The sequence below is a fragment of the Perna viridis genome, chromosome 13, assembly GCF_037379345.1.
Source record: "Perna viridis isolate PV_CMFRI_1.1 ecotype Kerala chromosome 13, ASM3737934v1, whole genome shotgun sequence".
Taxonomy (NCBI): domain Eukaryota; kingdom Metazoa; phylum Mollusca; class Bivalvia; order Mytilida; family Mytilidae; genus Perna; species Perna viridis.
Genome location: NC_142457.1, coordinates 18460376 through 18478247, shown reverse-complemented (window position 1 = coordinate 18478247; position 17872 = coordinate 18460376). Strand labels below are relative to the sequence as shown.

Genomic DNA, 17872 nt, shown 5'->3' with positions numbered 1-17872 from the left:
GGTCTGGAATAAGTAAAATAAATAAAAAAAAAATTATATTAAATTTTAAGTATATCTAATTCAAATTGTAACCTTATCAAAGTTGGTGGATTTTAAAACATTAAAAAACAAGGAGAAATTTTTAAATCTAGAGCCTCGGCATATTTTAAAAACTTCCTGTACATACGTCAATCAGAACGACAAAAATGCAGATTAATATCATCATATGCAAAACTAGAAGTTTATTTATATGTTTATGATGCGCAAAGACGTGGGAAAATATTTTCAATCAATGGCAAATACGACTTGTCAAAGATACTTTTTTGATTGTAAACAACTGCTTCTATTTCTTAATCGATAAATTTACGTCTGTGGTACTGCTTGATACAACAACAAATTGCTGCAAGGTTGTCTTGATATTCATGCAGGAATGCATGTATTGTTTCAAAAGAGTAATCAAGGGAATCAAGGTTAGAGTGGTAATCAAAAGAATGTATTCCAGGGACAAAGACCAGACATGGAAAACAGACATACACAACAAAGAACATAAAGTAACGAAAATCACACATACAAAGTAACAAAAGTAAATGAGCAACTCGGACTCCACTAAAAACTGGGAGCATGGACCAGATGCATCGGTAGGGTAAGCGTCCTCTGCTTTTCTAGAAACACCCGCCGAGCTGCTCATAAAAAGTCAAGTCCGGGGTAGACAAACGAGGAAAGGAAAACTATGACCCGTTGTTTAAATCAGTTTTCATAGTGCTGATGGATACACCATAACGATCCACGAGTTCATGATGACGACCATAAAACTTCTGTAGTGATTACTTCAATGAAAGCCACTCATAATGCAATTTTTCTATAAACAAATAGTGCTCTTATAAATTACTAAGTGTAAAAACATGTTCAATTTAATTCAACATTGGGCAAGTGTTTTGTGACTTTATTATATATCAATGTTAAATTATCCTCTAGAAATGCTGATAAAAGGATCGATTGATCCATGGAACATTCTTATTTTCAATTATTTTCAGCTGTATTTTCTGAGGTCGTAGAATGTTTCAACCCCAAAACTGCATGGAATTAATTATGATACAATAAACTTTACTTTATTTCTCGTATTTTTGCTCGAATATACTTCAAAACTAAAGTAGACCACAGTATTCCACGTCAGCTTTCTACATTAAAATACTTCTTTAGATACAGCTTGAAACGATCGCGCAAAGAGCGAAACTTTAACAGGTATGACAATACATCAAGCTTGACAAAGCCATGAATCTTGATTAGGATTTAATATTTGACACAGGATACATATTACACTAGAACCAAAGTGACCCTGTTTTTGTCATTAATTCATAAATGATTCAAGTGACACCACCCCCGCCCCCAAAATAAATAAATAAATACATTCCAATCCAGACGTTTGTTTGTTGTATTTAACCGGTACAATTTCATAAAGATCCATACGTTAATATGGATTAATAATGTCCGGATATGATCGTGAAAATGCTGGTCTCTGGCCTCTTTTAGGCCCCTTATTTCTACACCGTTTTACGTATCAACCCAACCCCTTGAACCAATGCCAGCCTTTATTTTGCAGTATAGCGCATTGTGGTTAAAGAGATCTATTATAGTCAAATAACTGTATGGATAACATAAAAATGCGTGTTTCTTGTCCTTTTTTGGCCCCCTAACTACAAAACAATTCAAGTGACAGCCCCGAAAATCAACCAATTTTTCTTTTCTGGTATGGCACCTTGTGGATCAATTTTGTGAAGGTCAATACACTTACACTTGTTACTATCAACTGTCAACGGGCGGCCGACGACGCAACTGTCATCACCAACATCACTGTCGGCAACAACAGCATGATACCATTATACGACGACTGCATTTTGAAAACCAATGTCGCTAAATGGATATTGTACAATAAAGTTAAATAATAAAGTTCTGGGTCCTGTAAAAGCGCTTACTTACTGGGCACATAGTTCCAGAGACATGTACATTAACGTCAACGCCGAAGATCAAGAACAAAGTTTCAACAAAAACGTCCTTTGAAGAAAACACTAGTCACGCACATTTAAGGTCCTGGAGTACCTTTTTGGTAAGCTCTGTTATCATATAATATCCTTGATACACCTACTTTTTGAGTAACATATACTTTGTTTCTAAGACCGTGGACAGACAGCCAAAAAGATGATTATTAGTAATGGCAATAACACCAGACCATATAATAACATAATTCCTGAGAAAATTGCATTGTTAAACGAATAACCACCATCAAGGCACAATTTAGATTTATTTGTATATTCTTCCGATGTCATTAGGTGATAACCGTACAAAAAGCAATCTGTTTACATGAAGGTAGTTTTTTTTTCAATACTGAAAAAACGGGTGGATCTTTAGATTTAATGCATTTGTATTAAACAAAAATGTATACATATTTTCTAAGTGTTTAGTGCACGACGAAGTCTAAATACAGATATGTGCCCTTCAATTACCAACATCTCTTGGGGGAAATCTATGAAGCGACCAGGATTTTCTGGTGAATTTCTTGACTTGTTATTTGAATTAACAAATCCGTTATGATTATGACATTTATTTTTAGGATTTGAAGCAGAAAATAACTTATCGTTTTGGCCTTGAAGTCAATCCTGGATATCTAGTGTACAATTAAAATATCTAAGTCGGGGATATCAACCCGTCTCTGTGGTCTACTACATGTACAATATACTCTATTGTTTGTTTTTAAATACGATATACGATATGTGTCCTATTTAATTGCAAAGAAATTGATTGGGGAAGAGGAGTACTCCTGAGAATTAGATAGGAGTTTTTCTAATGGAGCGAATATTTACTTCTTTGTTTGAATTTAAATATTGTGAAACTAGTCTAGTCACATTATTTTTCTTTTTAGAAGCATATCAAAAGTACCTAAAAAATACATGAAGTTAAGATGATGGTAATGACAATATGACTGTCTGATAAATTCTTGGCAATACTCAGAGGAAAGTCTGTTTAAAAAATGACAATATCAAGGTAAAAACCAGGCCGTTGAAAACTACCGTAACGGTCCTGACTTGGTTTAGCCACTACAGACTTTTCCGATGGAGATGGTGTATTAAACCTGATAGACAAAAGACAAATAGATAACACAATAGTTTTCCATTATCATGATGTTTAATGTTGAATGAAATCCATATCAAAATTCAATGAGATATCAGAAAAATATATAATATATACTACGTGTAACTTTCCTCAAAACACCCTGAAGAAAAAGAAAGTGATCGCGAACATATTATCCATACATCAATTTCAGACATCAAGTTGATACTACTATGTACAAAATATAACCGGATATATGTTTTGTAAACTTTGTTTATTAGAAAAACATGTATACAAGTGTAACCAAGGGAACCAATGTACACGTGGTGGCACAACGTTCATATAGATTTGAATGCAAATAATGTTCCATAGCAGGATTGGATGAGAAATGAAAAGTTTGTAAAGTGGTCCTGTTATTTTTGTAAGTATTGTTTGATGTATCTTTGTATGTGAAATGGACACTGGCTATGATAAGTCAAAATGCACACTTTCTTAGACATGATTTTCAATCAGTGGCCCTTTTCACAAAAAAATCGTAAGAGTAAAATTAGTCGTAAGTTTTGACGTCACAATACTTATTTACTATAACGTCATAACTTACGACTAATTTTACACTTACGATTTTTTTTTTGTGAAAAGGACCACAGTATCTTATCACTAATTATGAAGTTTGCAAGATTATTCTAATTATTCTATGTATTCTAGGGTTGAATCAAGGACTCTCAAACTTTCAAAACAATAAAGGTACCTTATCATCAGACATGCAATATGCAATTGTCACAATGGGTTATATATTTTTGATACCTTTATTTCTTTTGCATTTATTTTGTCAATATAAATTTCTTGTGATATCTGAGCATGCAAAATGGTCTTTCTATTATGAAGTTGTTAAAAAAACAAGTTTTGTTATAACGTATCAAATGAATATCAACAGTGACGGCGGTTTACGGCATGGTAAGGGACAACATGTACTGATAAGTTGTTAGATGACAATTATATTAAATTGGAGCGTTGTTTACTCAAATTAATCTGTAGTTAAAAAGGGGGGTTATTGGGTTGAATTTTTGACGCAAAAGACTTGGAATTAACATTGATATTTCAGAATTATTTGTAAAAGGGGCCTAAGTATGTGCATTTCAACCTTAACGGGGTATGCTAATGAAATTATTTTCCTTCGGCGTTGTATGAGATAATTTCAGGTAATAACATGGGAATGCTTTATCAATTCCGATCTTCGTTTTAAATTTAGAAAAGAATGAACGTTTAATGTTTATGTTTCAAAAGCGCAGACAGGTCGCACATATAAGAGCGAGGTTAATTTAAAATGTGGTAAGGTCAATACGTTTATCCGCCAATGAAACATAAAAAATGAAGCATTTAATTCCTAGCTATACCTGCTAGTATGAGTCGACATTAAATTTATACACAGGCAAATATTTTTCACTTGAGATTCATGTTAATCGAGCTTCACATGAAATTCATGTGAAATTCACTAAACAGGAATTTCATGTGAACATTTCGTGTGAATTTAACGTGAAGACTCCATTCACCCGAATTTCACATGAACTCTGTCACTTAGTTTATTTGCTCAATTCAGGTGAAAAGCATGTGAAATTCGTTTGCCTGTGTATAAGCGTTCTAATTTATGACTGTATTTTTTTTTAATTTTAATTGCAAAGTATGTTTTGTAAGAGTCGGACAGTGTGTGAATTATGGAGAGAAAAAAAAAAACTCAAGTCACTCCATGAAATGTTATTTAAAAATTATATTTGAATTACAAAACGTAGCATTCGTTTCTTTTCTAAGGATCAGAAATAATATAACATGCATTGCAATTTCCTCCAGAAAAGGATATAACAAAGTTACCACTTTTAGAATTCATTGAAAATTCTGTCGACCTTGACTTGGTGTTGATTGATCAGTGTGTTCGACAAAACAATAATCACAGTTTTTTTATTTTTTCTACAAATATTTGCTATTTTGGAAGTACAACCCGATCATTCATAAAATGAATTAAGAACTTGAGACAAACATATTCACATAAAATCAATCTTAAAGATGAATTAATGCAAAAACAAAACTTTGAAATCTTGTATAACTATATCTGAAAGTATTTTTTTTTATTACAGAGACGGTGTTCAAAACGATACCGGGAGTAAACAGCTCGTCTTTTCTTGAAATAGAATTGATAAGTACAAAATCTAAGTAAGTATGGACTTAGTGTTTTTTTAAGCATGAAACAAACAGACAAATATTTCGCAAACATACATTTGTAATGATTTTCTGCAAAAGTACATGGATAGCAATCTCTTCTATCGTATAACAAGACTATTATTGAAAAAGTTCATTTACCCTTTTGTAAACGTATTCTAGGTTTATGATCATCCACACCAAACTTCATGGTGTATGGTGAAGTAGGTAGATATCCATTTGAACTTGGTATTAAGATTTAAAGTTAAGACTTCCACGCTAAATACAATACTGTTACAGGTAAAGGATTTTATATTCAAAATACCAACTAAAAGTTGTGATATAAATTTATGAGAGAGCGATTATAGCTTGTTTTCTACTGTTTACTAAACCTTGAAAGAGTAATCAAGGGAACCAATGTTATAGCGGTAATCAAAACAATGTAATCCTGGGACAAAGACCAAACATGGAAAACAGACATACACAACAAAGAACATAAAGTTACAGAACTCATACATACATACAAAGTAACAAAAACAAATGAGCAACTCGGACTCCACTAAAAACTGGGAGCATGGACCAGGTGCACCAGTAGGGTTAGCGTCCTCTGCTTTTCTAGAAACACCCACCGAGTTGCTCATAAAAAGTCAAGTCTGTGGTAGACGAAAGAGGAAAAGTATGACACGTTGAACATATCAGTTTTCATGACATCGTAACGATCCACGAGTTCATGATGACGACCATAAAACTTCTGTAGTGATGACTTCAATCTTGTAGCAACCCTGTTCCAGAAGCTTATTTTTTAGAATTCTAGTTGTTTTGTCAACTTGGGAAATATCCTATGATTCCGTGCATGCTTCAATAAATTGTTTGCAGTCGTGAATAGAAGAATTATTTCAATTGTTTATTTTTTTCAAATTAAAGATCGATGTATTTTTAGCATTTTTACAATTATTTTTACCGTACCGGTTAATGGAAAACAAGCTATGCTACCTTTAAAATTGTAAGAATTATAAGCAATTGTTAACACTTAAAACATGGTAGTATAATCGCAATTTCTGTTTAAACATGTATCTTGCACAATTTGTACTAGTACATCGATAAATTGACCTCTCAATAAAATAAAGAAATTAATGCTTCGGTGCAAACCACAATGCCCTGTAAATTTTATTTATCCAGGTCTTTCTTAGTGATGGTGCATAAACTAATAAATAATTCGGCCTAACTTCTAAATGACTAGTGACGAAACGCTCCCTGTATTTTTAAAGGGACGCATGGAAGTGAATTGTCAATGTGATTTGTTTTCATTGTCTGGCAGCGGCCACCAGACGATTGTGTTTAGTAATTGCTTGAAATAACAATGGCAAATCCTAATAACTTTGATTACTTTTCAGGAGTATTCTTCAGTATGAAACGGTTGGTTGTCCTGTTAGTGTTGGTCTCTGTGTTGGCGCTTTCGTCAGGTAAGTACCTCTTTTCAAATAAAAATAAAACTGTTAAATGAAATTATTAAATTTGAAACTTTAATACGCTTTACATACCAGATTTAAGATAGAATGGGTTTACAGATTGGACCTTTAAACCTTGGTTATAATTTATGTAAAATTATTACTGTCCATGTTTACTGGTTTTAGCATTAAAATATTCTATAAAATAACCTTGGCTTTTTATTTACGGAGAGGACAAATATTATCGAGATTACAATGTAAGTATATCGGGTTTTTGTCGGAATAGAGTATAATTAAAGAAAATTGAAGGCCAAGTTTGGCATCAAAAAGTAACAATAGGCGCTGCATAGTTTATTGTGGTTTAACGTTCCATTGCAAATGACACATTCATTTCAGGACGGGAATGTTTGATCACTCCTGCTTCGTACTATCCTACATGACTCAGAGCCAAGACTGTGGTGTGACCTGTCTAGGGATCAAACCCTTGCATTCCCGAGATCGACGTTAGCAGCATGTGCTACCCCGAGACTATCGAGGCGATTTGACTTTGCATGGTCAAAAATGTTTTTCTTTTTTAACCGTATTACCTTACTTTTCAAACTTTTTCAGGAATTCAGCCCAGAGGTTTTGGTGCAAGGGCACTATGCGGACCCTTCAACTGTTATTACGTGCTAGACTGTGGAATTGCACCACAAGTATGCAGACAAAACTGCTGGCAGCATCTATTTTGCCTTGTAGGAGAATGCATCAATAACTCGTTCTGCTGTTGCAGAAACTGCTTGGTGTAAAAATTATGACCAGATAAAATGCAGCAAAATGAGTAGATTTTAAATGACAAAATACGTTCCATTTCAATGATTGAATCCTTTTGATATGAATAATAAAATCTTTCTAATTCATCATACCCCTGGTCTACACTCTCAGTGTTTGCTCAGTTTTTCTTCTTATTATTATTATTTTTTTTTAATTCATTCACTTAGTTTCAATAAGTTGTATTATTATGTTCATATCTGTTTTCTTGGTCAAGGCTTTGTCCCCTAATTATGAACGTATATTCTTCGTTCTTGTTATGATTACCTTACTTAAGTACCAATCCGTATAAAATTCAAACACGGCAGATGGTACAGATGATTCATAGTGTAAGAAAAACGACACCAAAGAAATGATGCTTTTTCGGTATACATAAGCTATAATTTACCTAACGATAATCCTTTTTGTATTCAGATCTGTATTTCTGAGAAAATAGTTTAGCAAAATGGTATGGTTTGGATTACACAGGATATTTTGGTACTATGTAAAATTTTAAAAAAAATGCAACATTAGATTTGTCATATGTGTCGTATTAGACAAATTCCACTGTAATGGTAGAACCTGTGGAATAAGAAATTTCTCTCGTGTTCATAAATTAGTAACGAGCATGCTTACGGGGCAATAATTCGTTCCATTAAAAGGGACTATCTAAAAGTAGTGTAAAATGTTTTACAAGTACAGGTTTGAGTTTAATTACATTTTTTAAATACTTCTATCCTTACAAAATGGTAAATCGACATAGTCATTAAGTTAGATGATTGTAGTTGGCAAAATACTACCAGGAGACCACTGAGGTGGTACAATATCTTCTATGAACATTGTTAGAATCTGTATCTGTAGAGTCTAGTTTAAGTCGTTAACATAGTACATGAGAATATTCGGTAAAGACCCCTTTTGGGCTCATAATTTGGGCATATTTGAACATTTGATTAAAGCTGGTTTCTAGGTAGTAGTAAAATGGTCGCACATATACTATGTTTTTGACGAGATTTATGACATTATTCCAGAAATAACAGTATACATTTAGACGACTTTTACAAGAAATTTTTAACTTTAAACATTTATCCAATCAATTTTTAAATGGTTTTTGTGTGGAACGGAAGTGGCCACACATCTTTTGACGCGAGATATTTATTACACGAGTTGTAACTGACAATTGTACAAAATAAATGTAGCACAAGAGTCAAAACACATGTGGCCATAGTTAAAAGAGTGAAAAACTGCAAAAAAATTTGGTGTTTCCCAGCCTCTTTAACATATTTGCCAAATCTCAGCAAAGTTTGTAGGTCATATATGATCATATATGTTCAAATTATTACCATAAGTGAATCAAATCATCTATAAAACACCATCAAAGCTACATTGGAAATATAAATAGTACGTGTATTTAAATTCCAATATATTTTGTTTTATTACATAACATTAGTAAAGCGCATTATTTAATTATACAATTATTCTATGCACTTTACATGTAAATTACATATGCAATAATTACAATATACTTATATGTAAAAAATAAATAGCATACATAAAAAATATTATACAATTACTGCACTTGAACAAGATCAATATGAGATTTTATGGACCAGAGTACAGCAGTATTGAACGAGGAGAAGCCATTTTGCAAACAACAAGTTCCGATAAGCTTCCGACACAATTTATTTGATTTGATCAATTCATTTATTAGAAGCTATTTTAATTGACTATTGCAATTTCATTGACGGTGTTACGTACTTTCATTCATAAATTTAGCTCGAGAATGCAATATGATATTTTATTGCACAGAAACATCTTTTTGCTAATCAATATAATTAAAAAATGGAATATCACGTGTACTGTTTCCGGCCAATAGAAAAACAGTAAACAAGAGACATATGTAATAGTGAGCACAATTGCATAGATAAAAATATTATTTATAAATTTAAAATATCAAAATAAATAGAATATTAATAGCATGTCAGTGGACATTACGTAAAATTTAAAACTAGATTTATCTTTGACAAAAAAGTAAAGAGGGTATGAAAAATATATAAATTAACCAATAAAAAGTAAGGTACTAGACTAATGTAAAAAGACAATATTTAACTAAATATATTATATTAATAAACAAATATATACAATAAAGATATTAAAGATATTTAAATGTTATAGGTAAAAAACTTCAGATTAAGAAAGTTAATACAAGGGCGAGAGATAAAAAAAGCATCAAGCGTTGATACTTTGCGTGATCAGGAAGACATATTGTGCCGAAAGGTCGCTACCGATTTTCACACTTTTGGGACTTGTAGAATGTTATCGTTATCTGAGCGTAAAGATCTAGAGGGTCTATAGATAGAAATCAGTTCTTGGAGGTGTGCTAGTGCTGTTCCATGGGTTGCTCATTGTATCAAGTAAAATTGTGTACTCATTAGTAACCGATGAAGCTATATGCTATATGCAGCTGCAACAGTCATAAATTTAATGTTGATTAAAGAAAAACATTGCCTCCATGAATAAACTTTTTTTCATTGACTAAGGTTTTGTTTAATTACCTTAAAATTATAAAACACTGTTTGTAAAAATGTTGACTCAAGCGAGCCGAGAGTATTAATTGCCTCAAGATATCAAGATGCATTGATTAATATTGATTTATGTATTGAATTTGCTAAATTGCACATGTCAATAGGTACATGTATGTAAATATTGCTCTATCGTTCATGGTTAATATTCTACCAAAGGTCGTTCATGGGACAAAAATAAACCGTCTTAATCTTTTTGAATTCCTGTGTATCAATGTTGTGCTATTGTCATCATCTAACAAACAAAATGCTATTAGAATTGTTTTATGTCTATGTATGCATGTTAAATATTTAAATTCCGACAATAGCTTGGGTCATTGTAAAGGTCCAAAGACATATGATATATTTATGTTTGCAATTTACTCTTCCATATTTGTTTTCCAATTTTTATTAATCATATCCGGAATCGAAAGTAACCCTGGTCCAAATTCCCACCGTGATAGCGACGAAACTTCGAACGTTTTTCTTGATGACTCGTTCGACAACTCCGATATGTTTTCGATATTTTCCAATTCCGTATCGTTTGTTCATCTCAATGTTCAAAGCTTAATGCCAAAATTTGATTTGGTAACAGAATACAGCGAGTTTGATATTTTTCCGTTTACCGAAACGTGGCTAAATTCTAATCATTCCGATGAATCAACAGAATTGAATAATTTCAAAAGCCGTTTTGCCGAGACAGAGGACCCAAAAAATTAGGTGCGGAATTATTGTATATGTAAAGGACAATATTTTCGCGACATGTAGGCTAGACATGTGTTTATAAATATATACAAAATTTTCTTTCAGATCATAATGTTATTACTCCTAACTAGTCGGCCTTCACTTGCGGTGACTCAGCAATCAAACAACTTTTTTATATTACAAATGACTTTGGTAGGGCATCAGACAGCAGGAAGGAAATTCTTGTAGTATTTTGCGATATTAGCAAAGTTTTTGATCTTGTTTGACATTAGGGGTTATTATTTAAGCTAGAAAAATATGGAATATCTGGCAATTTATTAAATTGGGTTAAATATTACCTCACAGGTAGGAGACAAAGAGTAGTCCTTAACGGGAAAAAGTCCGATTGGAGGGAAATAAATGCAGGTGTTCCACAGGGTTCTAGTTTGGGACCACTTTTCTTTTTGATATTTAGTAATGATATTGTGGACGACATCGTTGCCTCTATTTAATTATTTGCGGACGATACAAGTCTTTATCTATAGTATATATAATGCAGCTGAATCGGTAGAGATACTGAGTAGGGATATCGATAAAATTCACCAATGGTCAGAAAGGTGTTTAGTAAAATTTGATCCGCAAAAAACTGAGCCAATGGTCATTTCACGTAAACAAATCAAACCACTTCACCCGCCGTTGACAATGAATCAACATGACATACAAGAGGTAACTAGTCATAAGCACCTTAGCGTTATAGTATCGAAAACTGGATATTGAATATAGCGTTAAAAAAGCATATAAGCGATTAAACGTAATTAGAAAACTCAAATTCTCTGTCGATAGATATAATTTGCAGATAATATATATTCGACCTACTTTGGAATATGGGGATTTAAGCTAGGATTGTAACAACCAGTCCCTCATCGATAAAGTTGGAAACGATCAACTGGACGCCGCAAGAATTGAAACTGGGGTTACAAAACTTACCTCAATCGATAGAACATATATAAGGAGACTGATTGGGAAAAACTTTCCTTAAGACGAGAATGGCATAGATTACTATTACTTCAAAAGAATTTGACGAATGATACACCGGCTAATCTACGTAAATTAAACTAAACTTAGTCGCAGATCGGCATACACATAACACACGTCGGAATATAACTGAGATGCGTACTCGCACAAATTTGTATTCAGAATATTTCTTACCGTCCGCCATTAAATTATGGAATAGATTTGCTCATTGTATACGCAATGCCAGATCTTTAAACACGTTTAACGATCACTTACAAAGGTTTGCTGAAAAGTTCATGCCTATTATCATAGCGGATCAAGAATGGGACAGATTTTACATGGTAAACTGCGAATGATTGTAGTTCTTTAAATGAACATTTTTTCCCGCAACCTTGTGGATTCACCGAATTGCGTTTTGCGGTAGAAGTGAGTCAATATTTCATTTCTTGTTACATTGTGGTAGATATCAAGAACTTCGCAATGAGACTCTATTTTCCCTTAATTTACCAGTAATGTTAAATACCGATATTTTACTATTTGGTTCTGATTAGATGACCGATGATCAAAATAAGTTTTTATCAAGATGCAGAAATTTATTCTAAAGAGTAAGAGATTCATTAACTGACTTGCAACTTGATTAATTTCATTTTTTTTTTTCGAATTGAACTCTTCACCATTTCCTTTTCCACTAATTGTTAACAGTTTAAATTGTGTTATTAAGAGCATGCAATCTTTGTATTATATTTTTGTCAATATCGCAAGAGATGGACTTGTAATGCCTTGAGGCTTGTTTCCAGAACCTGTCAGACATGAAATTTTTTTGTATTAAATGACATGTGTTTTCTTACTGAATAAATATGTTTAAACTAACAAGTGTGATAAGATCATGCTTCTTTGTATTTTTACCAGTTTTGAACATGATTGATTGCTTCGAATACATAATGTAAAAATGTTGTACTGACAGCGATACTGTTTTAGTAACAAAGAAAGTGTTATAAGAACAAGATCATGCTTCTTTGTTCTTGTTTCAATTTTTAATTCTATGGAGTTTCGCCATTCAACTTTTTATTGACGCCATATAAAAAAAAGCATACAGACAGTCTAGAAGTAACTAATGAACACATATTACAGGCATTTTCAGTTATATATGGTCGAATACGTCAGATGTTTTTGTTTTTGTGAATCTTTACTGATAGAAATTGCTTGGTGTTTTATACTTAATGTCTATTGAAGAACACACCAAGATTTTATACACACGGAATGTCGGTAAGTATAGTTCCATCGAAGGCGAGGCAAAAATCGGATAAGCTGATGTTGGCAAAAATTGGATAAGCTGCTAAGCTGATGTTTTGAAGCGTACACAATAAGATCCGTTTTATCTTGATTCAACTAAAGTAGGTTGGAACTCATCTTCGCAATTAATTAGTTTAGTTTTGGTGGGCGTTTAACTTTCAATCGATCAGTAACAAGTCAAAACGTAAGGTATTTCAATTTTATTTGTTACTTACATTAAACTCGTTTTAAAAACCATTAAGTTAATTGAATTGTATAAAGTTTTCATTTACCTACCCCTATAAAAATAACATATTGCTTATTTTCAATTGCAACTTGTATATTACTGATTGCTATACCTGGTCTTATTTATTGTGAAAAGCTTCCAAGAGAAATCAAGGGAACTAAGGTTATAGTGGTAATCCAAAGAATGTAATCCAGGGACAAAGACCAGACATGGAAAACAGACATACACAACAAAGAACATAGAGTAACTAAAATCATACATACAAAGTAACAAAAGTAAATGAGCAACTCGGACTCCACTAAAAACTGGGAGCATGGACCAGGTGCACCAGTAGGGTAAGAAATGTATCCATTGATTTCATGACACAGATTGTGAATAATATTCAATGCATTTGATACATGTATCTGACAGAGGAGGAAAAATGGGCGATTTCAAATTTGTTCTCGATTTTGACTACTTTTAATGTTTGCATCTTTTCTGTCCAATTTAGGACTGAGATTCAAGAACTTTGCTATCAATGTATGTATTTGTTCTTATTAGGTCATGCTGGATAGTTATTGCCAATTTTATACGGATTTTCGTTGTTAAAGATACAAGTTTGAAGACCCATTCCATTGCTAAGTAGTACAAAGTTCACCGGGTACAAATCTCAATGATTTAATTTTCAGGTGATTTAAAAGTACACCGGGACCTAATTTTTATGAATTTGTTTGAATAAGAATGGTTCGGATATTTTAAAAGTATTTACCGAAGTTTGAACCCAAAAGGTAGAAATAGAATTTTGCTGTGTAATTATTTTTGTTTTAAATTTAAAAGTCCGTTTTTCTTTGGACTATAAAAATTTATCAATACAATTTGGCATCTTGAATAGCCCCTGTATCTTGGCTTTGAATTGGTGCCACGATAGTTGCTACTAGTATGTGACTATTGGATTTTTAAGCCATTTCATAACTTCATGCCCTTATCAAACAAATATTGTCAAAATTATTTGTTCTATTAATTAAAAACATCTGAAAGTGATGAACTTTTTGTTGTTTTCTTGCCAAATAATTGTGTTATTACTGTGCATGATTAATTATCTTAATTTTGCCTGATTTAACAGATTCCATCGCCTAAAATTAAAGAAACAAAGTAATCGTATGTAGAATCCATTGGAAACTTTGTCGATTTTGACGGTGAAAAGGAATGATAAATGTGTTTGACAAAACAAAACAGCTTTTCTTTTTTTTTTCTTTAAATTATGCTATTTTTGGTAAAAGAACACAATCATTCATAAGATGAATTAGGAATTTGAAAGATAAATGTACAAATTATAAGTCAGTCTTAAAGATGAATTAATACAAAAACATAACTTTTGAATCCATATAACTATATTTTGAAAGTTTATCACCACAAATACTGTGTTTAGAACGACGCCAGGAGTTTAACAGCTTGATTCTTTCGGAAATAATATTGATAAGTACAGAAAATCGGGTAAGTATGGACTTAATTTGAAAAAAAACACACACAAATAACATTGATTCTTTTAAAGTTGAACGGTTTTCAATCTCTCCTATCGTATGTACTTCTGAAATGGCAGGTTTGACTAGAGACGGAATAAGCGCTCGCTGTATTTTCCAAGCGACACGTACAAGTGAATTATTCATGTCCTTTGTTTTCTGTCTTCGGAAGAAGAAATTTTGTCAATGACCACCCAATGATGTTGTCTAATTGTTGTGGAAATAAAAATGGGTAATCTGAATATTACAACTGTTATATTCAAATATTTTTTTTCAGTTTTTCAGACATTCTTCAGTATGACACGTCTGGTTGTCCTATTGTTATTGGTCTCTGTGCTAGCTCTTTCGTCAGGTAAATACCATCTTTCAAAATTATATTTTTAGTATATTATGGGTACATTTGTCTTTCTGATCATGTTCATGATCACCTTTTGATTATGAACATGATAACAAAATTGTCAAAACAGTCTATCGTGATCATGATCATTTTAACATGATCATTTTTGATCAGATTTAAATGCATCTATGTTCAATATAGAAAATGGTAGACGCAGGTGTCAATACATTTTTATTAACACTATACGTACAAAATCAACAAATTAATCAGTATATTAAAGAAAAAGAATATATGAATTCTGACATAATGACAGTTTTGACAATTTTGCAATCATGACAAAGTAATTATAAGGTAAGAATTCAAAGGTATGTTGAGGACGGTGTACCAAGTTATCCCTTATATAGACTTTCAAAGCCACTTTAACCCAAGTTAGAACATCCTCCAATATCGATAACACATGTTGGGCAAGCGACATTTGTGTACTGAATGTTAAAAATGATTGCGCCATTTTTTTTTATCATAATATGATCATGGCTCATACATCTTGTTATCTTATGATCAATGTACAAAATGCTACTATTATGATCGTGATTCATGATCATGGTTATGATCGGAATAAACAAAATGCACCCATAGTCACACTGAGTAACATTGAACCATCAAATTTGGAACAGCACATACATTTAAAATACCAAAGTAAGACAAAAAGCATAGTTTCAAAGCTTACACACTAAAATAAATATGTGTGCTTGTCTTTTATATGACACGTATTTCAGGACGATAACAATAGATCACATTAACGGACCCTGCTTTGTACTAGTCCGACACGCTGAGTCTGATCTAGCTCAGAACAGCTAAGCCCGCAAGTACACATGTCGTCCATCTCGGACTCACTATTATTACTATGAGCCAAGCAGTCGTCGCTTTATCTCATTCATACCGCGTGCTTGCCTGTGAAGCAGTGTCTAAACGACTTCCCGAACTCTGGTCGAATCGGGATGGTTTGATTTCGATTGGTAACTTTTTTTATTTCATATTCGTATTACTTTATTTTTAAACTTTTGCAGGAAGACAGCCCAAAGGACTCGGTGCAAGATCACGATGTGGACCATTCAACTGTTATTATGTGTTCGACTGCGGATTTGCACCCCAAGTTTGCAGGCAAAACTGCTGGCAACATCTGTTTTGCCTTGTAGGAGAATGCATTAAGAACTCTTTCTGCTGTTGCAGAAACTGCCTGTTGTAAACAGTATGACCAGATAAGAAACAGAAATATAAACAGACAAATATGTTCCGTTTCAATGATTGCATGCCATATATATATATATATATATATATAGTGAAACATTTCTAATTCATCACATCTTACCCTATCTATACACCAGGTCCACATTGCCGGTTTCTCCTAGGTTCTGTTTGTATTTCTTTCGTTTTGTTAAATTGTTTTATTTGTGTTGTTTTAGCTGTTGTCCTGATCTAGGCTTTGTATTTTATCTGATTGTGTATTCTTTGTTCTAGGTATGGTTATCTTACGTTTTTACCTTGCAACTAGCTGAAAACTGCTTGGATAAGGCAGATTCTTGTGAAAGATAAAAATTTGTTTTTGTACTATGCAAAATTGATTGACAATGCAGATCTTTAGATTTCTCATGATCAATTGTTTCGTATTAGGCAATTTGGACTGTAATGGTAGAACCCGTGGAATAAGCTGTAGAACTTTTTACAGAGTGCGTTTAATTTTCCTTTGGTAATGCATAAAATTATTGTCAAATTATTTTGCCCTTCGAGATGGTTAAATTAAGATTTTCAACATGCATGGGAGCTAAAGTGTGCATTTCAAAATCTTAATTTTATCAAATATACTGGAGAAATAGTGTAAATTATGAATGGGCTTGCTGTAGGAGAATAGTATCTCCAATGAAATTAGTAGAAAAATTGGAAAATGAAAATTGGAGTGAAAGCTCTTGCAGAAATTTAAGCACCACCTGGAATTAAATAAACTAATCACAAGCTTGCAGTAGAACAAACAGCGTCACGCGTCTTTACTGAACACAATTTCTCACAAAAATGAATGAATCTCTTCTTTGAAGTATGAAATAGTTTCCCTTCTGATAATAAATCATAACCGGAATCTAATGATGTTGCAGATTCCAGATAAAACTCATTTCCCAATTTTTTCCGGTGTACTTCATTACATAGCTACAAAAGCCTGCAGACATTTTTCCATGAAAAATGAAACGATTAAAGAAGCGTAAAAAGGTGGAACAAAGGAGCGAATTAGGATTCAACTCCAAAATGAATACACATTTTATTCTTTACCAAGTAAAAATTGTCTCATACGCATTTCTTTCCTAATTATAAATTATACGATATGAAAAATGTCACGAAATAAACTGAATTCAACAATCGAAAGTGGCATTTTTTTTCTCGCGTTGTACACCACACAAAATCACAAAAAGGCAGAAAAAAAACAACAACAACAACAACAACAGAAGAAATTTGTAACATTGTAAAATACGTATTTCGGTAAGTATATTATATTCATATGATAATTTACAAATGCTAGTTATATGATTATTATATCAAGGTCGTTTTGTATGATAGTCGTATTTTACAAACTATATAATTCTCGTTTGTCAAATTTGGTAGTTTATCCCACCATCCAAAGTCTTTGGTTTTTATAACGTCATAAACAATGAGAAAGTTTAGAAAGTCTAGAGCCTCGACATATGTCCAATAGATACACAGGC

The 17872-nt window shown here is 32.6% G+C and overlaps 1 protein-coding gene and 1 long non-coding RNA gene across 2 annotated transcripts; both read left to right on the top strand.

The window, feature by feature from the left end:
• The first annotated feature begins 3455 nt into the window (after positions 1-3455).
• LOC148599828 (uncharacterized) lies at positions 3456-7624 on the top strand. The gene is made up of 4 exons (XR_015918203.1): positions 3456-3505; positions 5214-5289; positions 6669-6737; positions 7332-7624. It is a non-coding gene; the product is annotated as an uncharacterized LOC148599828 (long non-coding RNA).
• Positions 7625-12942: 5318 nt separating this feature from the next.
• On the top strand, positions 12943-16412 carry LOC148599827 (uncharacterized). Its single transcript, XM_088559436.1, has 3 exons — positions 12943-13033; positions 15071-15137; positions 16190-16412. The coding sequence occupies exons 1-3, from the start codon at positions 13028-13030 to the stop codon at positions 16366-16368; spliced, it is 252 nt and encodes an 83-aa protein (XP_088415562.1). The 5' UTR covers positions 12943-13027; the 3' UTR covers positions 16369-16412.
• The last annotated feature ends 1460 nt before the right edge of the window (positions 16413-17872 follow it).

Bases quoted from the DNA above. Each gene is read 5' to 3' on its own strand.
- LOC148599827 (XM_088559436.1), top strand. The intron at 15,138-16,189 runs GTAAATACCATC...AAACTTTTGCAG, and splicing joins TGTGCTAGCTCTTTCGTCAG to GAAGACAGCCCAAAGGACTC.